Source organism: Dipodomys merriami, unplaced genomic scaffold (genome assembly GCF_024711535.1).
Source record: "Dipodomys merriami isolate MVZ:Mamm:240054 unplaced genomic scaffold, mDipMer1.0.p SCAF_7, whole genome shotgun sequence".
Lineage (NCBI taxonomy): Eukaryota > Metazoa > Chordata > Mammalia > Rodentia > Heteromyidae > Dipodomys > Dipodomys merriami.
The window spans coordinates 49,598,722-49,617,630 of record NW_027206290.1 but is presented as its reverse complement, the minus strand read 5'-3'; the positions used below and the strand labels follow the sequence as shown (position 1 = coordinate 49,617,630).

The window sequence follows — 18,909 nt, the reverse complement described above, 5'->3', positions numbered from 1 at the left end:
AGCTCTCAGTCAGGTAAAAGGATTCACTTGTCAGTGATTTTTTTAAAATTGAGTCTCAACACCTGTCAGAATGCTGAGAATTGGTGGAGATGTTTACCCAAGGGAGGAGAAGGAATATGACAAATGCGGAATCATTAGCTGATGGTCTCTGAACAGCTGACTGGCATTCCTTCATGGATGCAAATGCTGATGTTCACTTGCTTTTAGTGTAAGTGAAATCTCTGTGTGTGTATGTGTTGCTTTGGGGCAGTGAAGTGTGTGTGTGTGTGTGTGTGTGTGTGTGTAAGAGAGAGAGAGGAGAGTGATAAAACTGAGTACTTACAGCTTTTTTCAGCTCAAATACACGAGTTGTTGTTTATTAGTATGGATCCTAATAATAATTACACATTTTCCTCTTTTTTGACTTTGAAGGGAGTCCCTTCTTTTTCCCTCCAAATAAATGTGTGTGTGGTCAGTTAACTTCCTCAGATCTGCAGAAAGCTACTTATATGACCCATCTTGGTGGAACAGGTTAATGTATTTGCTGTTCTGCGGGTCATTTCTCAGCTTGCATCTATTGAGGTGACCAGGTGTGTCACACTCATAAAACATACGGCCTTTCTCTGGGTGAGTAAAATTCATCATGTGGTTATGTCAGAAGTCTAATTGTTATTTAATGTCAGCCCTTTCTGGTTTTTCAGATAGAGATGAAAGATAGTGGTTCTGACAACTGGCTAATTGGGCTTTGGAAGATGTCTGCTAAAACTTGCTGACATGATTTCATTGCAATTTTTTGTATTCTAAGATACAATATTAATAAAGGAAGTCCTGGTGACTACTCATCAATAAATGTTCTTCAGTTGTTTTAAGCAGTGGCAAGGGAATTAATCCTTCCTTTCTTGTCTGGCTGCTAGGGTATTTATTTACTTTTGGTGCTGACATGAGGGCTTGAACTCAGAGCCTAAATGCTAGGCTTTATAGGCCTAGCTTTATAGCTCAAAACTGCCATTCTACCACTTGAGCCACAGCTCCACTTCTGGCTTTTTGGTGGTTAATTGGAGGTAAGAGTCTCATGGACTTTCTTGCCTGGGCTGGTTTTGAACCACGATCCTCAAATCTCAGCTTCTTGAGTAATTAGGATTATAGGTGTGAGCTGCCAGGGGTTGGCAGCTGCTAGGTTATTATGACCTTTCTTTGCCAGGCACAAGGAAATGATTATGTTAGAATTAATTTGTGCTCACATGGCTGATTGTTAACATGTTGCATTTTGAGACTTTCTGAACATGGCGAGAACATTTGATGAATATAGCTCATTTATCATGTTGTTTTAATCAACAGAAATATTTATATCTGATAATCAGGCCCTAGAGATAAAATTTCAGGCCTACTTTACCAGTTGCCAGGTTCATGTGTTTCTTCCGATCACAGCTTCTGGTAAGATGCTAGTGTTCATCTTCCCTCAGGGCTGTGTGGACTCCTGAGATCTTGCAAAAGGAGTTTTAATTATGAGATTTTTCCAGCTTGCAGAAATATCCATGTTAATTACTTCTTCTGCCAGCATGTGGTTCCCTGGAGGGGTTGGAATATGCTTGGTGGTATAGGCTGGGCCCTGGGGTCTGAGAAGAGGAAGCAAGAGAAGAGATGCTAATGAGAACAGCTCACGAGGATGGGGAAGGGGAGGGATAGGGGTGGGGGAGAAGGAGAGACTGTAAGAAACCATAGAAATGGTGCAGTAGCTGAAAGGTAGGTATAGGGAAAGTGAGGGCTATGCTTTTCTGTGGGCTAGGAATTCTGGGAGAAGAGCAGGGTTAGAGAGTGAGTTTTCAGCATCTAAAGTTTGAGATTCTCATCCCATCAGATGACAAATGATGTCAAGTGTGCCGTGAAATCTGAAGTTATCAGACCTGACCCAGGAAACTTATGTCTCAATGTCCATTCTATAACAGTGGGATGGCCACTGTGGAACCAGAGATGAGTTAAACAGAGACCGCAGCGTAGTGACTTCTACGCTCACAGCTGCCAGACTTCCTGCCATGTTCAGAATAAAAGCCAGGATCTTTTATAGGACCCAAAAGCACCCATATGGCTGGGCTTCAGTAATCCTGAGGAGGTAAAGATCTGAGGATCAAGGTTCAAAGCTAGCTGAAGCAAAAACTCTGTGCAACTCTTTTATTTATTTATTTTTTTGGCTGGTCTTGGAGCTAGAACTCAGGGCCTAGGCACTGTCTCTGAGCCTCTCTGTGCTCAAAACTGGCGCTCTACCACCTGAGCCACAGTGCCACTTTCTGGCTCTTATTAGAGATAAGAGTTTCATGCACTTTCCTGCCAGGGATGGCTTTGAGTTGCAGTCCTCAGATCTCAGCCTCCTGAGTAGCTTGGATTATAGGCGTGAGCCACTGGCACCCAGCTCTGTGTGACTCTTATCTCCAGTTAACCAACAAAAAACTGAAAGTAGAGCTCTGGCCCAACAAAAACTCTAAAGTAAATATATAAAAATAAAGCTCCTACATGTTGTGTTTTTGGTCTCCTTCTCAAAGCTTCTCTTGAACTGCTTATGTTCTTACTCTGTTCCTGTCCTAGATTACTGTTCCTACATTGTACCATACAGGCCTCTAAGCCTTTGCTCCTCAGATTTTTTTTTTTTTTTTTGATTGTGGGGCTTGAACTCAGAGCCTGGGTACTGACCCTGAGCTCTTTTGCTCAAGGTTAGCACTCTATTACTTTGAGCCACAGCTCCACTTCCAGGTTTTGAATGGTTAATTACAGATAAGAATCTCACAGGAACTTTGCTGCCCAGACTGGCTTTGAACCAGCATCCCCAGATCTCAGCCTCCTGAGTAGCTAGGATTACAGGCATGCAGCTCATCAGATCTTAATCTAGTTCACTCTAATTCCTTTCAAATGTTTCTTTATCAGCCCTTCCTTAACTACCTCGTGTAAAATAACAAATTCTGCCACTGTCTGTGCCAGTATGTCCAAAAGGACTTCCTCTGAGGATGGAGATATCCTGTATATATTTCATGAAATTGCCAAAACGCAGCTGGGTGTGCTCTTAAAATGTACCCTGGGGGTCAAAGGGACTGAACCTTTAATGTTACCCAAAAGCACATGGTCATGCTGGGTCTTCTACTTCTGGTATTTTTGATGGTAAATTGGAAATTAGAATCTCATAGACTTTTCTGCCTGGATTGGCTTTGAATCACAGTGCTCAAATCTCAGCCTCCTGAGTAGCTAGGATTACAGTGTGAAATACAGGCGCTCAGTTCCCAGTCAGTTTTCTTTTTTTTTTTTTTGGGGGGGGGGGGGTCCGGTCATGGGGCCAGAACTCTGGGCCTGGGCACTGTCCCTCAGCTCTTCAGCTCAAGGCTAGCGCTCTATCACTTGAGCCACAGCACCACTTCCGGCTTTTTTATCTTTTTCCTTATGTGGTGCTGAGGAATTGAACCCAGGGCCTCAGGCATGCAAGGCAAGCGCTTTAGCACTGAGCCACCTTCCCAGCGCCCCCCCCCCCCGCCCCCCAGTCACTTTTTACTATAATTTGGGTTTAGACAATGACATTTGGAAATTGTTTGGTCCTTATGACCAGTTGGAAATGAACCTTAGCGTGAAAAGGTCTAAAGAAGTGGAAGGAATATATCAGAAGCTAGCAAATATGCGTACGTTGTACCCTTAAGGAGTCTCAGCCATTTGGTCTATGTTCTGCTGCCATCTTCTGTTCATATGAGAACATTGCAGATAAGCTCTTTTTTATTTTTAAGATTGTCTTGCTTTGTGAAATCAGCGGACAACACTTTCAATCCTCCTGCTTCAGCCACTCAAGTGTTGGGGCTACAGGTGTGTCTGCCACACACAACTACAAGATCACGGCTGAATTTATGTACTATTGAAGCACAGACTGGAGGCTGATTGAGATTTTGAGAGTGTCCAGGTCGCGTCTGGCTGCTTACAAATGTAACACAGATGTGCAGGGCAGGATGCTTGGGTGTGGCCGACAAGAAGGAGAGAGGTGCTGACAGAGAAGTCATTACAAGGCAATTGCACACAGCAGCCTCAACACCCATTCAGTTAGAGGGCTTGAAAGTAACCCCAGGAGGAACATGACCTGGAACCACCAGTGACAGTAGTGTCAGGGACTCTGGATCACATGGCTACCAAGCCCAGGAAAGCCTGAAAGCTTTCTGAGGTGGTGACATTCAAGTAGGACATTTGATGGGTCTTTGGCTGTCCTGGTGGCCACCCAACACTGCTCAGCGGAGAACTCCAAGGGCTACAACCCTGATCAAATCACACAGAACACGTGGCCTTCCGTTCGGGCATTTGTGTGGACAACCTGGAGCATCCAGAATGTCACTGAGCATGTGGACCCCTCTGGAATGTTATAGAAATATTGCTTTTGTTCCAGTGGAGCTCAGGCAGCTGAGATCTCTAATGAGCTCCCAAGTGATACTCAGAGGAGGGAAGAAGGAGGTGGTAACAGGGCTCCTAAGGATCATCTGGGGGGATGCTGGATGCTATGTCAGAGAAGCCAGAGGAAGAGCCCGGGAGATCACGGTCCTTGTGTCCATGTTTGGAAAGAACCTACCCTTATTCACTGTCACCAGAGAACAGAGTTTGCAGGCAGGGTGGCTCTGAGTCAGGGCAGGATGACTGTCACAGGTGAACCTGGCTATATAACCAGGATCAACCACCACCTGATGTGTGGAGATGGGTTTTTATTTCCAGAGTTCTCTCTGGGAAGGGGTGATATTTTGGACACGTTTCCCATTTGGGCAGAGGTTTGAATTTGATGGTTTTCTGAAGCGACACAGAGTCTAGGAGGAAGAATCGTCCCAGATGACAGCAGATTAAGATAGGAAGTGTTCTGAGGTATAGGATGTGAGGTGCTGGCTTACAAACAAAAACGGAACCAAAACAACCGTCCCCGAACCCAGACTCCTGTGTATGTCCTAAAGGTGACACTGCCCCTCACACGGGGAGCTAAGTGGCAGCGCTGACAGCAGGCAGGGACTCCTGCAAGCAGAAGCTGGGGACAGCAGGACTGGCAAGACTTTCCAGAAGGGACAAAGCTAGATCTTAAGCATCCAGGTCCTGCTTGGGGTGAATGGTGGGTGTCCAGGGAGAATCCCGAGATGCAGGGAAAAGTTGAGTCACAAGCAGAACAGGAAGATAGGAGATATTTGAGACATGCCCATAAAGTGATTTAGCATTTTGAAACTATATCCATGTTACATCATATATATATATAATATATATATATGTATATATATATAATAATAAAAGCCTACATTTCCAGGACATTCCATCTTCTTCTGTTGCGTGAGGTGGGGTTGGGGGAGGGGGAATCTACAATTTGGAATTGGGGGTTTCCATGAGAAAGGAAAGTTTTGCTTATTTTGCAACAGGAATACACATTTTCGTTCGATGTATTCAATTAGTCGAGTTGTTTTTGTTTTTACCCTCAGGATATTGTTTTGTTATTATTGTTGTTGCCTGTTTTGTTTTGTTGGTACTGAGGTTCAAGCTCAGGGCCTGTGCTTGCTAACGGGTACTCTATTATTTGAACCATTCCACCAACCAGTGTTGCTTTTGTTATTTTTTCATGTAGGGACTTGAATTTATGCCCTGGTTGGCCGGGACCTTGATTCTCCTATTTATGTTTCCTTGCTGTGGCTGTGATGACAGGTAGCTTTTTCTGTTGAGATGAGGGTCTCATGAACTATTTGCCCAGGCTGGCCTAAAACTGTGAGCTTCCAGATTACAGACACGAGTGGCTGCTGATTATGTGGTTAAAAAATACTTACAAATATTTTTGAGGAATATCTTCTAGCAATGATCCCGCAAATGTGATTAGTGTAGATGATCCATCTGGTAATTCTAGGTAACACCATATTTTGTTTTACCTTCTAGATTTTCTAGACTGAATTATTCTGTTGTCCTTTTGGGGGCTGGAACTATTTCTGTCTGCAGGTTGACTCCATGTTGACTATCTGGGCCGTGGAGATAGGGATTATGCTTTCCAGGTGACTATGGCTCGCTGACTAGGACACAGGCTCTCTGGAGTGACAGGAGCTCACTGGCAGGAAACAAATATAACATGGAGAACATGATCTGGTCAGGAGAGACTGAGATGTCTGCCCACTCTGCACTGCCAGGTGACACCATGGCTCAGGGGAACAGGGGAACACAGAGTCCCACCCCCTAGTCCTCCAGTCACCCAAAGGTAGGAGGGCTGGGAACTTTTGTCTCTATTCCAGTGGTGATATGAAGGTGTGTGCCTGAAGATACCGTGGTCTTTTCTCTTATAGATACGGTGACATCAATGGGTCTGTTACTCTGTATAAAATTATCCAGCCTTATCTCAGTAAGCTTTTGTATATAGAGATACAAATACCTGCTTAGCTTATCTTTGGCCAGGACGATCAGTATTTATGGTGGAATTTGGGACATGCACATTGGTCTTGGTTTTATTTGGATAGATACTGACTAGGAGGCAGTAGTGTGTGTGTGTGTGTGTGTGTGTGTGTGTGTGTGTGTGTGTGTGTGTGTGTGTGTGTGTGTGTGTGTGTGTGTGTGTGTGTGTGTGTGTGTGTGTGTGTGTGTGTACTTGGGCTCAAACTCGGGGCCTCTAGCTCTTGCTTGGCTTTTTCACTCAAGGCTGGCGCTCTACCACCTGAGTCACACCTCCTCTCCCAGCTCTTTGCTGTTTATTTGGAGGTAAGAGTATCACAATCTTTGTGCCTGGGCTGGCTTTAAACCAGGATCCTAAGATTGCAGCCCCTGAGTAGCTAGTATTAGAGGTGTGGGCCACTAGTGCCTGGTGAGGCCAGAGTTTTGATTTGTGCAAATTATTAGCTTTACCTTCAGAAGACCCTGCTTCTGCATATGGCAGAACCAATACATCTTGGACTCGAAGTGAGATATCCCTTTGTTGTATGTTTGTCTCTTTTCCTCCAGGTGAAATATAACATGCTTTCAGTTATACCTTTCTTGCATAGTTATGTGAATGCTTGCTATGGCTCTGCTTACCTCTTGTGTCATTTCTTTTAGGTTAAGACCAAAGATTTCCCAAGTTCCCATCTTACCAGCAAATACCTTGGGGGAAGGAGAACAGGACTTGCTAGAGATTAGATAAGTAGTCACTTGGATGTGTTTGAAGGGGTGAGACTTAGAAGTCATGTTTTCTTGGGGTCCAGGGAGGAGCTGTTAGCTGGGCTGGTAGTTCATACTTGGAATCCCAGTATTTACTTGAGAGAAAAAAACCCCTTTTATTTGTATTTTATCTTAGTCACTTTGCATACTATGATTTCAATTGTCTTGATATTAAGATCACTTTTTAAGCTTTTGTAGGCTGAACTGCCATTCAAACTCCTCTGTGCTATAATTTTTCTAGTAACTTAGAGAAATCTAATTATATAATTCATAAATCTCAGTGGACTGAATGAAATTTCTGCAGGTAATCTTAAGGACAATAGGCTTTTCATAAATACAAGCATGAACTATTTCATCAGTGCATTCTTTTTGCTCCTACTATGTCAATATTTTAAATAAAGTGCATTTGAAAATTAAAAAAAAACAGTTTGAGGCCAGCCTGGGATATGCAATGAGAGCCTGCTTCAAAATCAATCAATCAGTCAATCCAAACCAAGTCAAACTTGTCTCTGATTAAAATGTGATTGATTCTCATTCTCACTCAGTGCTGCCCACTAGATCTTCATGCATTGACAATGATACCATTTCAATATGGCAGCCACCAGCCACAGGGCTATAGAGACTGGGACATGTGCCTAGTGCAGCTGAGAAGCTGAATCTTAAGCCATAAATGTAAGCAGCTACTTTTTTTTTTGACAATATAATACTGTTGTACTGGACAGTAGGATGCATCTAACTTTGATTCTGGAGTTGGAAGTGGGAAGACCTGCCATGGGGTGGGGGCTGGGGGGTGGCTGGGTCTGTCAGTGCTGGGCCAAGCTGTGAGTGTGTGCAGACTTCCTTCTTACTTGGCCTCACTAGGCCTTGGCCTCTGTATGTCACTAGAAGCAACTGGCGATTGAGGATGAGGGGGTCCCTCAGCTTTTGTTTCCATGCAAATCCCAGAAACTTGAGCTCCACAGTGAAAAGCATTTTAAAGGGTCTCACAAAAAGAAGAGAGGGAGACTTGCAAGGTGGAGTTTTTTTTTAAAGCAAGAATGTTTATTTATTTATTTTCTGCCAGTTCTGGGGCTTGAACTCAGGGGCTGGGCACTGTCCCTGAGCTTTTGTTCAAGGCTAGTGCTCTACCACTTGAGCCATAGCACCACTTCTGGCTTTTTGTATTTATGTGGTACTGAGGAATTGAATTTAGGACTTCATGCATGCTAGATAAGCTCTCTACCACTAAACTACATTCCCAGCCTGCAAGAATGTATTTTAACAAAACAGGATAAAGTAGTGAGAGACAGAAACAGAGAGAGAGAGAGAGAGAGAGAGAAAGAGAGAGAGAGAGAGAGAGAGAGAGAGAGAGAGAGAGAGAGAGAGAGAGAGGAGAGAGAGAGAGAGAGAGAGAGAGAGAGAGAGAGAGAGAGAGAGAGAGAGAGAGAGAGAGAGAGAGAGAGAGAGAGAAGTACCTCCTTGTTTGAAATTCAGGGATGGGAATTAAGCTAAAAAATGTAGATTTTCTGTTGGTTTTACAATGTTCTGAGCTGAGGAAATGCCAGTAGTTATATTGTTCAATAAATCTTAATAATTAGAGTTAACCCAGTTACCCAAAGTATGGCTAAGAGAGATTCTACTTGTTATTAAAATACCATAACCAAAAACAACAACAAAACTCTCAAAAACCCCTGCCCCATCACATAAAAACAAGGAGATATGATCTAGGCCTAAAACGCAGGAATAATGGGTGAGTTTCAAGACTCCCATTTGCCAGAAATCCTCTCCAATTTTCTGTCATTCTATAATTTAAAGAGGTTGTAGCTTCTGAAGATTTAAAGGAGAGGGAAGGCACAGAGATCCCCTATCTGTCTCTCGTGGCCATACCAGGGCTTATTCTAGGCTTCTTGCTCACGCTCAGCTGTTTTTGCTCACAGCTGGAAATGCTTCTAGTCTAGCATTTTGCTGATTAATTGAAGATAGAGTCTCACAAACTTTTATGCCTGAAGTTAACTTCGAACTAAAGTCCTTCAGTTCTCAGCCTCTTGAGTAGCTAGGATTTCAGGTGTGAGCCACCAGCTTCTCCCTCTTCTTAGAACTTGACATCTAAGAGGAGGTGTCAGGTGCTGGTAGCTCATACCTGTAATCCTAACTACTCAAGAGGTTTGAGATTTGAAGATTGTGGTTCAAACCCAGCACACAGCAAAGAGTGTGAAGTCCCTGAGTCTCTTTGTGCTCACTTAATGCTCTACCACTTGAGTCACAGTGCCACTTCCAGTTTCTTCAAATCACAATTCTCAGATCTCAGCCTCCTGAGTAGATAAGATGGCAGGTGGAAGTCACTGGCTGAAGTGATAGCACACCAGTCTGAGGGAAAAAGCTAAAGGACAAGCCCTGAGTTTAAGCCCCAGTAATGGTGCGAAAAAAGGTTTAAAAAAAAGGAGAAAATAATTTGGGTGAGTCTGATGCTCTGAGGTTTTTGCTTTGATTTTTCTTCTCTTCGTTTTTACTTTTCTGGTTCTCTTTTAGTGTCTGAGTCTGGACATTTTACTATTTCTTGATTTCCTTTTTCTGTTGCCCGTGCATTGAGTCTGTCTTAACTACTCCTTTTTTTTCTAGTTATGATTTTGATGGCTTGGAAGCTTCTGGTTCCTTTACAGGTTCAGCGGAATGAGGACAAATCTACCACCCTGAAATTGGCTGATTTTGGCCTTGCAAAGCACGCGGCGAGACCCATATTTACTGTGTGCGGGACTCCAACTTACGTAGCTCCTGAGATTCTTTCTGAGAAAGGTAAGTGCTTCATGATACCCATGAGCAGATGTCTTAGCTTTTGTGTTTGGTATGTTTCCAATATAGAACAGTCAGAAATCTCCTGAATTAGGGACTGAATTTGGATTTTACTGGATTATTTTGGACAGGCTTTCTTGATCATAGCTTGAGAATCTTTCTCTGAAGGCTGCTGTTGTTACAGAGGACCTGTGTATGTGTGTGTGTGTGTGTGTGTGTGTGTGTGTGTGTGTGTGTGTGCGTGCACACGCATGTGCACATGCATGTGCGTGTGTGTAGGCAGGACAGTGAGATGAAAAATGGAGGGGAGTTGGGAGGAGAACATAAATCAAGCAAGATCATTTGTGCCTCTGGCTCAAATTACTTCTTTGGGAGAAAATGGACGCCATTCTTTATTTTCAGTTAAACATTATTTGCCCTGAAGCTTTGTAATGAAGACTTAACTTTCATGGAGAAACTGTCAGTTTCTCTTTCTCTGTCAGAAAGTGTTTGAAAGTGTATATATTCCTGTTACAACCTTTGGGAAGATGATTGGGTGCTATGTATTAAGAACCTCCACTGTACATTGTGACGTTCATTTCTAGAAATTTAAAATAATAATCATAGCCGGGTGCTGATGGCTCCTGCCTGTAATCATAGTTACTCTGGAAATTGAGTTCTGAGGATCATGGTTTGAAGTCAACCCTGGAAGAAAAGTGCACGAGACTCTTATCTCCAGTAAACTTCTAAAAAGCCAGAAGTAGAGCTGTGGCATAAGTTATAGAGCACCAGCCTTGAGTGAAAAAGCTAAGGGACAGCTCCCAGGTCCTGAGTTCAAGATCCAGGACATGTGCACAAATGTTTAATATATAAGGTTATTCATCAGAAAATACCTTATGGTTGTAAGAAAATTAGGAAAAAAAACACAACATGGGGGATTTATTGTGAAAAGGGCATGCTGACCACAGTTAGACATATTTGCATAGATTATTTTTATTTCCTTCATATACAATTCATTTTTTCAAAGTTTTCTTATTTACTTAGTCATTTGTTTTTATTGTTATAAAGGTGATGTATGGAGGGGTTACAGTTAACCTAAGTCAGGTAATGAGTACATTTCTTTTTGGACAGTGTCACCCCATTTGCAGTTCTTATGAAGGAAATACCACAATACAATATGAAGTGAATAAAATAAAATAAGGGGTAAAATAGATACATGATCCTAATTCTGTTTTCAAAAATATCCGTCTGTGTGTTGGAAAGAGTGCATATGTACAGATAGCAAGCATTATTCGTCTCTGAATAGTCATCCAAAGGCCAACCGTTTTCTTTAAAAGAAAGTAGACAATGAATGAATAGACGGGGGACAGATCTGCCACCTTGGACCAGGCTTGTCATAGTGTCTATCTCAAGGGCCAGGCCTTACATTTTCCAATACGGATGGTGTGAACCCTTCCATGTCTTGCACGCATGTCTGAAAAGCAGCTCATCCCATGCTCCTTGCCACACATGCTTGACTATGCCTGAGCTGATTTCTGCTCAGTTCAAAGAGGTGTGTGTCTTTCGTTCACGCAGTAGCATGTCCTAGCCATACCAAATTGCCATAAGTTTCAAACCCTTGCTTTCAATGGCTCTGCTTATTTTCTCATGAATTAAGAATAAGGGATTGCAAGGTGGCAGTGATCCGTGGACCACAAATGTTCACTATACAAGAAGATTCATCAGAGAGAGAGAGAATTCCTTATGGTTGACTTTGTGTGGTGCAGGCACTTTGTTCCTAGGCATTGGCTCAAGGGCAGGGGTGGCTGAGAGAAAAGTCCACCGTATTTGGAAGTGCCTCTTGTTTACTGAGAACTGAGGCCCTCTGTGACTCACAGCTGTTTTGACCTAAGTTCTTCACTGCTTAAGTTCTTTTCACTTTGGACCTGCTTGATCTTGGTACAGGTTATGGCCTGCAGGTGGACATGTGGGCTGCAGGTGTGATCCTCTACATCCTCCTGTGTGGCTTTCCCCCCTTCCGAAGTCCGGAGAGGGACCAGGACGAGCTCTTCAGTATCATCCAGCTGGGCCACTTTGAGTTCCTCGCCCCTTACTGGGACAACATCTCTGATGGTAAGATTTGGGACTTCCCTAGGCAGGGGTGAGGTCTGAATGGGTGAACCCAGGAGCTGTCCATCCAGCAATGCAGCCTCTGACCATCCATGGCTAAATTTAAAAGTAAATGACCTGAGAATAAATGAAATAATAATAATTTTTAAAAAAACCCTCAAGTGCCTTGGTATTAGCAGCCAGACTTGTAAGTGCTTAGTAGCAGATTGGGACTCCATCTCTAGAATCTGATAAGACCTGTTCGCTGTCGCGAGTGCCCACGTGGCTGTGAACATTTGACTTCATGTTTGGGGAGGGAAATTCAGAACCAGCGGTACTCACCCCATTTCCCCACCCCCCCTCTCACCCTCACAGCTGCGAAAGATCTGGTGAGCCGGCTGCTAGTGGTAGACCCCCAAAAGCGCTCCACAGCTCACCAGGTCCTTCAGCATCCCTGGATTGAAACAGTTGGAAAGACCAGCACGCTGACCCTACAGAAGGAGGCGTCCACCAGCAGCGAGGGCCACTCTCGAAGCCTGCACAAGAAGGGTGCAGAGCTGGCACTGTAGTCACCGCCTGGAGCATCCGCTCAGCCTCCGTTCTGCTCGAGGACGGGGTGGAAGACAGAGAGCAAAACAATGAGATGTTTCTTCACACCACTGGAAAACCAGGAGGAGAGACACTCACTAATATTTTAAAGATAAAGCAAGTCTTGATGTTAAATGTCGCAATATTCTTTTAGATGTGTATATCTTACACTTTTAATACTTTTCTCCTACTTTTTGTTTTTTTGGTGGGGGTAAGTTTTGGTAATGACAATGTGTTTGCTCCCTCCTTGGAATCAAGTTCATGGTGTGCTACACGCAGTGCTTCTGGTGTCTGAACAGCCCCATAAAATTAATAAGGCGAATCATGGTCTTTCTGTGTTAATAAAACATACTCTGAGTAATAAAAGTGGGTCTGTATTCTTGTTACTCCTCCTTCCCTCCTGGTACTGGGGCTTGATACCCTCCTGGTATTGGGGCCTCAAGCTCTTGCTTAGCTTTTTCACTTACAGCTGGTTGTCAACCTTTTGATCCATGCCTCCAGTTCCAGCTTTTGCTGGTTAATTGGCAATAAGAGTCTCTCAGACTTTTCTCCTTGAGCTAACCTTAAGCCTCTATCCTCAGATCTCAGCTGCTTGAGTAACTAGGATTATAGTTGTGAGCCAGTGGTGGCCAACTACCACTTTTCTTCTTCTCCTTCTTCTCCTTCTTCTCCTTCTTCTCCTTCTTCTCCTCCTTCTCCTCCTTCTCCTCCTTCTCCTCCTTCTCCTCCTTCTCCTTCTCCTCCTCCTCCTCCTCCTCCTCCTCCTCCTCCTCCTCCTCCTCCTCCTCCTCCTCCTCCTCCTCCTCCTTCCCCTTCCCCTTCCCCTTCCCCTTCCCCTTCCCCTTCTCCTTCCCCTTCCCCTTCCCCTTCCCCTTCCCCTTCCCCTTCTCCTTCCCCTTCCCCTTCCCCCTCCTCCTCCTCCTCCTCCTCCTCCTCCTCCTCCTCCTCCTCCTCCTCCTCCTCCTCCTCCTCCTCCTCCACTTCTACTTCTATCTCCCTCTTCCTGTCTTGAGTAGCTAGGATTAATAGATGTGAGCCACTGGTGCCCAGCCTTCTCCTTTCTTGTTAATGCTAGTGATAAGGACCAGGAAATTAGAATTCAGATTCAGATTTGTCTCCTGAAGCCAGGATAACTGCCTATAAATGGGCTTAACACAAGAGCTGTTTGTTTATATTTAGGGTAAGTCAACCTAAGTCTCTAGCTTTGGAGGCTGACCAAAAAGTCAGATATAGTATGGTTGAATGTTGCAAGGAAGACATGGAATTGGTTTTGCAAACCCTGTAAGATCCAGCTCTTCCAGAGGCAGAGTCACTTCTGTGTGAAGTCAAGCACTCAGTCTGATTGTGTTAACATTTTCAGTCACCAGGGAGCCATTTAACTCATGAATGTGTCAGAAATGCAGCATGCAGATTGCCCAGAGACTTGAAGGAGCTCTGAGATCTGCAACCACATTCCCACCTGCAGAGAACACACACAAGGGCACAGACACGGTGGGGTCCTGGGAGGCCCAGTATACTGAGATTACCCCAGTTGACCATCGCAGGTTATGTATGTATGCAGGCTTCTCCTCATTCTTCCTTCTTCCCCATCCCATTTTGTAGCCATCTGGACAGTAGAATAGCAAAACAGGAAGAATGCTAGAGTCATTGCTCAAACAGATATCGGAGGACCAAGAAAGCACACAGGAGACTGCAGTAATTTAAGGTGGAGAACAAAGGGAAGAGATGGGGATTATCAGAACCTGGAAGCTTGGAGAAACTCTTGGTGGTGGATGGGACACTGTGCTGTACCACATACATCTTCCTTCTCGACTAGAAGGGTATAAGCTGCTTGGGCTACTGCACGATGCTACTGCTACTGTACAACACTTCCGTTGGGGTTGAGGCCCACACCCCAGCATGTGGTTTTTGTCTTTATTAGCTTGGTTCAAGCTCTGTGCTGGGCTGCAGGCCTTTGAGACAGGAGTCCACAGGCTCTCAAGTAAAGATCCCTAATTCGACCTCTCAAAATGTGGCTTTTCTGTTTCTCTCCGACTGAACTCCCCTCTCTCTGACTGAACACCCTATACCCCTAAGTAGACAGGCAGATGGTGTGACTCAGCAGGCCAGGCAAAGTTGCATGAGGCTAGATAAAGGCACAAATAACCTCTATTGTCATTAGATTAAAAAAAAACAACAATGTTTAGTCTGCATTGGGGGTTCCATTGGCTCTATTAGTAAGTTTCTCTGAGTCATTTCTTTTTTCTTTTTTTCCCTTTTGTCGAACATGGGATTTGAACTTGGGGCCTGGGTGTTGTTCCTGAGCTCTTTTATTCAAGGCTAGTGTTCTACCACGTTTGAGCCATAGCTACAATTCCAGTAGCGTTCTGGTGGTTAATTGGGAATAAGAGACTCATGGACTTTCCTGCCCAGACTGGCTTTGAACTGCAATCCTCAGATCTCAGCTTCCTGAGTAACTAGGATTACAGACTTGAGCTCCTGGCTCTCAGAGTCATTTCTGGATTTCTGTGCTGCTATGTTTGCCTAGTTGTCTTCTTACATCCTTGTCTATTCCTTTTGTTGTAAGGTGAATCATCCCAGAAGCTACATTTTGAAATATAGAATATTTGATTCTTTATTATACAGTTAGCAGGCTGCAGGCAGCCAGTTGTTAAAAGGCCTGTAGCATGCAAATACACCTAACACAGCTAGGAAACATGCTAAAGAGGAAAGAAAGAACAAAAACAATACCAAAAGCCAATTCAGCTCCAATGGAGAGCTGAACTGGGACTCCATGATGACTGGAGACGAGCCAGGAGACAGGACACAGGAGATGATCACGGAGATAACGTGGCAGGTCATCTGGCTAGGCTGGTCCAGGCCTAAATAGGTGGGGCAGGAGGCATAATCCACAGAAAATTTCCAGACCCTGGCACTGGACTGACAGATTCAGTAACCTATCAGCCAAGTGCCTGCCCTTGCTCCAGGGATCTGGACATGCCCATCACCTGGGAGGCAGAAGATGGGCAGGGAGTTTTCTTCCCCCAGCATGAAGACAAAATGCCAGACCCTATCATCCAATCATGTGCCAATATGGCGCTGGTGAGACCTGACCTCCTTACTTTACTTTGGCCTCCTGAATAGCTGTAGTCATCAGAGAAATGAAAATGAAAGTCATAGGCACCCATTAGAATAGCTAAATGATTAGAATGATGACAGCATACCAGGTATCAACTAGGAATCAGAGCATCTGTAACAAGAAGAGCATTGTGGATAGGATTATACAATTCTCCCCTTTGGAGCACAGTTGGGCAGTTCCTGTAGAGGTTAAACATCTATCTACCATGTGACCTAGCCATTTCACTACTAGGTATTTACTCTATGAGAAATTAAAGACTAGGACCTACAAAGACCTCATGTTGTTCACTTGATTTGTAGTAGTCTGGATGTACTTAAGAAGGAATTACCTGTAAACTGTGTTCTAAACTGCTGTGTGTGTGTGTGTGTGTGTGTGTGTGTGTGTGTGTGTGTGTGTGTGTGTGTGTGTGTGCATGTGTGTGGGCACATGCATATGCCTGAACTTGAGGGCTTGGGACCTGTCCCTTAGCTTTTTTTTTTTTTAATTCAAGGATAGCCTTCTATCATTTAAGCCATAGCTCTACTTCTAGCTTTTAGTGTTTAATTGAAGAGTCTCTTGGAGTTCCCTGCCCTGGCTAGTTTGAACTGTGATCCTCAGATCTGAGCCTTTTGAGTAGCTACTACTAGTGGAGTGAGCCACTGGCACCTGGCAGCTTTGACAATTGTGTAGTACTTTGTAGCTCTCGGGGTGAATTCCTATGTGTACGTTTCCCATCTCCAAACAACAGGAAAGAGCTGTGATTCTCAACCCCACTTTATATAGATGGGGAGCCTGAAGTTCAGAGAAAGAGTTGACTTGTACATCACCCTTTGGTTTTCCAAAACAAACAAACAAAAAAACCAAACCCAAACCCCCCAAACAACCTATAAAACAAAGAAAAGAACCCCACAAATGCTAACTGTGAGACACAGATCCAACTACCATAGCTTCCATTCCCAGCTCTTGCTCTGCTTCTGAGCTGCTCCCAAAGGGCCTGCAGAAAATCGATAAAAAAAAGTAAACCATTTAAAATGCAAAAAAAGCATGTTTGGCTGTGCAAGGTTTCTTTTCAGGAGCCTAGTTGAGTGTCTGTCCTGGCCCTTCCTCTTCAGAAGGACTTTAGGGCTATGTTTTTGGAACTAGTGGCCAGTCCTACTGGGCCTGGGGCCTCTCATGCAGTCCACTCACCTGTGCATGGGGTGAGGGTTGATGGTGGGTCTAGAGCTAACTGGGGATCTGTGGTTTATCTTCCACACTTCCTCCCTGGTGACCATCACGTGACCACTGCCTTCTTTCCTCAGGGCTTAGTTCCAGCTCTTCCTGAGTTGGGCCATCATGGAGCAAACCCTTACCTGCTTTAGGGCACAGAGAAGCAAACACTTGTGTGGTGGATGCTATGATTTATAAACTCCTGAAGCAAACTCCTGTCTTCCTGGCCTTGCCCTTCACCAAGCTCAGAGTATTCTTACTCCACTGTTTCAATTCACATCCAGTGACTAGTTACAAAGAGCCTGGCCCCTTCCTTAACTCACCATGGCCACTTAGATGAAGACCATGTCAATGATATCAAAGCAGACCCGCATGATGCTGTTTTGGTTTCCCAGTCTGAGACTCATCACTGGATTTCCTCTTTTCTTCCCTTCCTTTCTTCCCTTCTCCTCCTTCCTCTCCTTTTCCCTCTCCCTTTCCCTCTCTCCCTTCCTTTCTCCCTTTCTCTCTGTTTGAGCTGATACTGGGGCTTGAACTGAGGGCCTCAAGCTCTGGCTTGGCTTTATTGCTCAAGCCTAGCCTTCTACCATTTAAGTGCCCCATCCCCACCACCATTTCTGGCTCTTGTTAATTGGAGTAAGAGTCTCATGGACTTTTCTGCCCTGGGTTGTCTTGGAACTACAATCCTCAGATCTCAGCCACCTGAATAGCTATGATTACAGGCTTGAACCACTGCTGGTTAAATTCATCCAATAAGCCCTTTTTCACACTTCAGCATTTCTTCATTTTGGAGTGCATTTTACATTTGTTAAGTCTTTACTATTCTTTCCTCTTCTCTTGGAAAGTTCTTATTAAACCATGGGTATATCTTACAGTGATGGTGTTTGAGAAATGGGAAATAAATTATGGTGAAAGCTCTGTAATTATTTGCCAGAAGAACAGTGGGATTTGGGACCAGTAGTGAACCTTCATCCTATCCCTGTGGGTTTGCTTTCTGTTTGACACAGATGTTGTACACAGTTACATGACATTCATTTTGTTGTTAGTGGTATATTGTTTTACTCCCTGTCTATCTACCTAATGGGATCCTGCAATCGAATAGCATAAGAACATAAAGCTATATTTAGATTTGTTCTGACACGTCTCATATCCCTGACGACTACACTTGGTGAAGCAAATTTGACCTTAAGAAAAATGACATTGAGAAATCCAGCCGCTATTATAAAAACCCATTCAGCACGGAGAAAATGATGTGTTTTCTCCAGTTGGTACCCATGTAATTTATGTCAGCAGAAAGCCAATCACTTCACTATGAACTGAAAGTCAAGTTTACTCAGGAGATCTTGGGCCTTCTTGTCCCGACAGAAGGAACTGCACACATTCTCTGATCCAATGAACGGTGGTGGGAGGAGGCGGAGGGAGGGTGGAGGAGAGGGAGACCATGTCTCCTGTGTGCTTCTCACTTCCTGTTAGTCAAAGGCTCCAGGAAGTTGACAGTGAGAGAGACCCAGGAGGCTTGTAGAGGTGACACTGGAAATAGGGGGCACGATTTTAATAAGGCTTCTTCCCGAAGCGAGGATGTCATTTCCCACTGCCATATTTAAATGGCTACATTTCTCCAGCAAATGTAGATTCCTTTGGTCTTCATGCAACTCACTTCACGGACACTTAGGCCTGGGCCTCTCTATTTGGATGGAGCAGCTGTTGGTATTTGTCGGAAACCACAAGTGTGCAAGAATTATCGCACACGTTTTATTTTCTCTCCATCTCATTTTCTCTCAGCTGTGCATGCTTTGAAGTGCAAAGGTCTGGGGAACACGAGCTGCCAGTTCCCAATGAGTCCCTGTAGATGTCATCCTGTCACAGCCCTGTGGCTCCCGACCTTTTCCTAGTCACTCAGACTCAGAACCTCGCAGACAGCTTCCTAGGTCCTAGCTCTAGGGTCACACTAATTAGCTTCCTTAAGTCCTGGCTCCTCTCTGGGTATCCACTTGGATCACTGAAGCTCCAGGACATGAAGAATCGATCTCTCTTCTCCTTCCTCCTTTCCC

The 18,909-nt window shown here is 44.3% G+C and overlaps 1 protein-coding gene across 2 annotated transcripts in view; it reads left to right on the top strand.

The window, feature by feature from the left end:
• Nucleotides 1-12,918, top strand: part of Dclk3 (doublecortin like kinase 3) — a 42,094-nt gene extending 29,176 nt beyond the window's left edge. For both annotated transcript variants that reach the window (XM_070006578.1, XM_070006579.1), the window contains exons 3-5: nt 9,768-9,900; nt 11,821-11,988; nt 12,340-12,918. In XM_070006578.1, the coding sequence (XP_069862679.1) occupies nt 9,768-9,900; nt 11,821-11,988; nt 12,340-12,533 (495 nt within the window). In that variant the 3' untranslated portion in view covers nt 12,534-12,918. The remainder of the gene's footprint in view (nt 1-9,767; nt 9,901-11,820; nt 11,989-12,339) is intronic.
• Nucleotides 12,919-18,909: the final 5,991 nt, after the last annotated feature.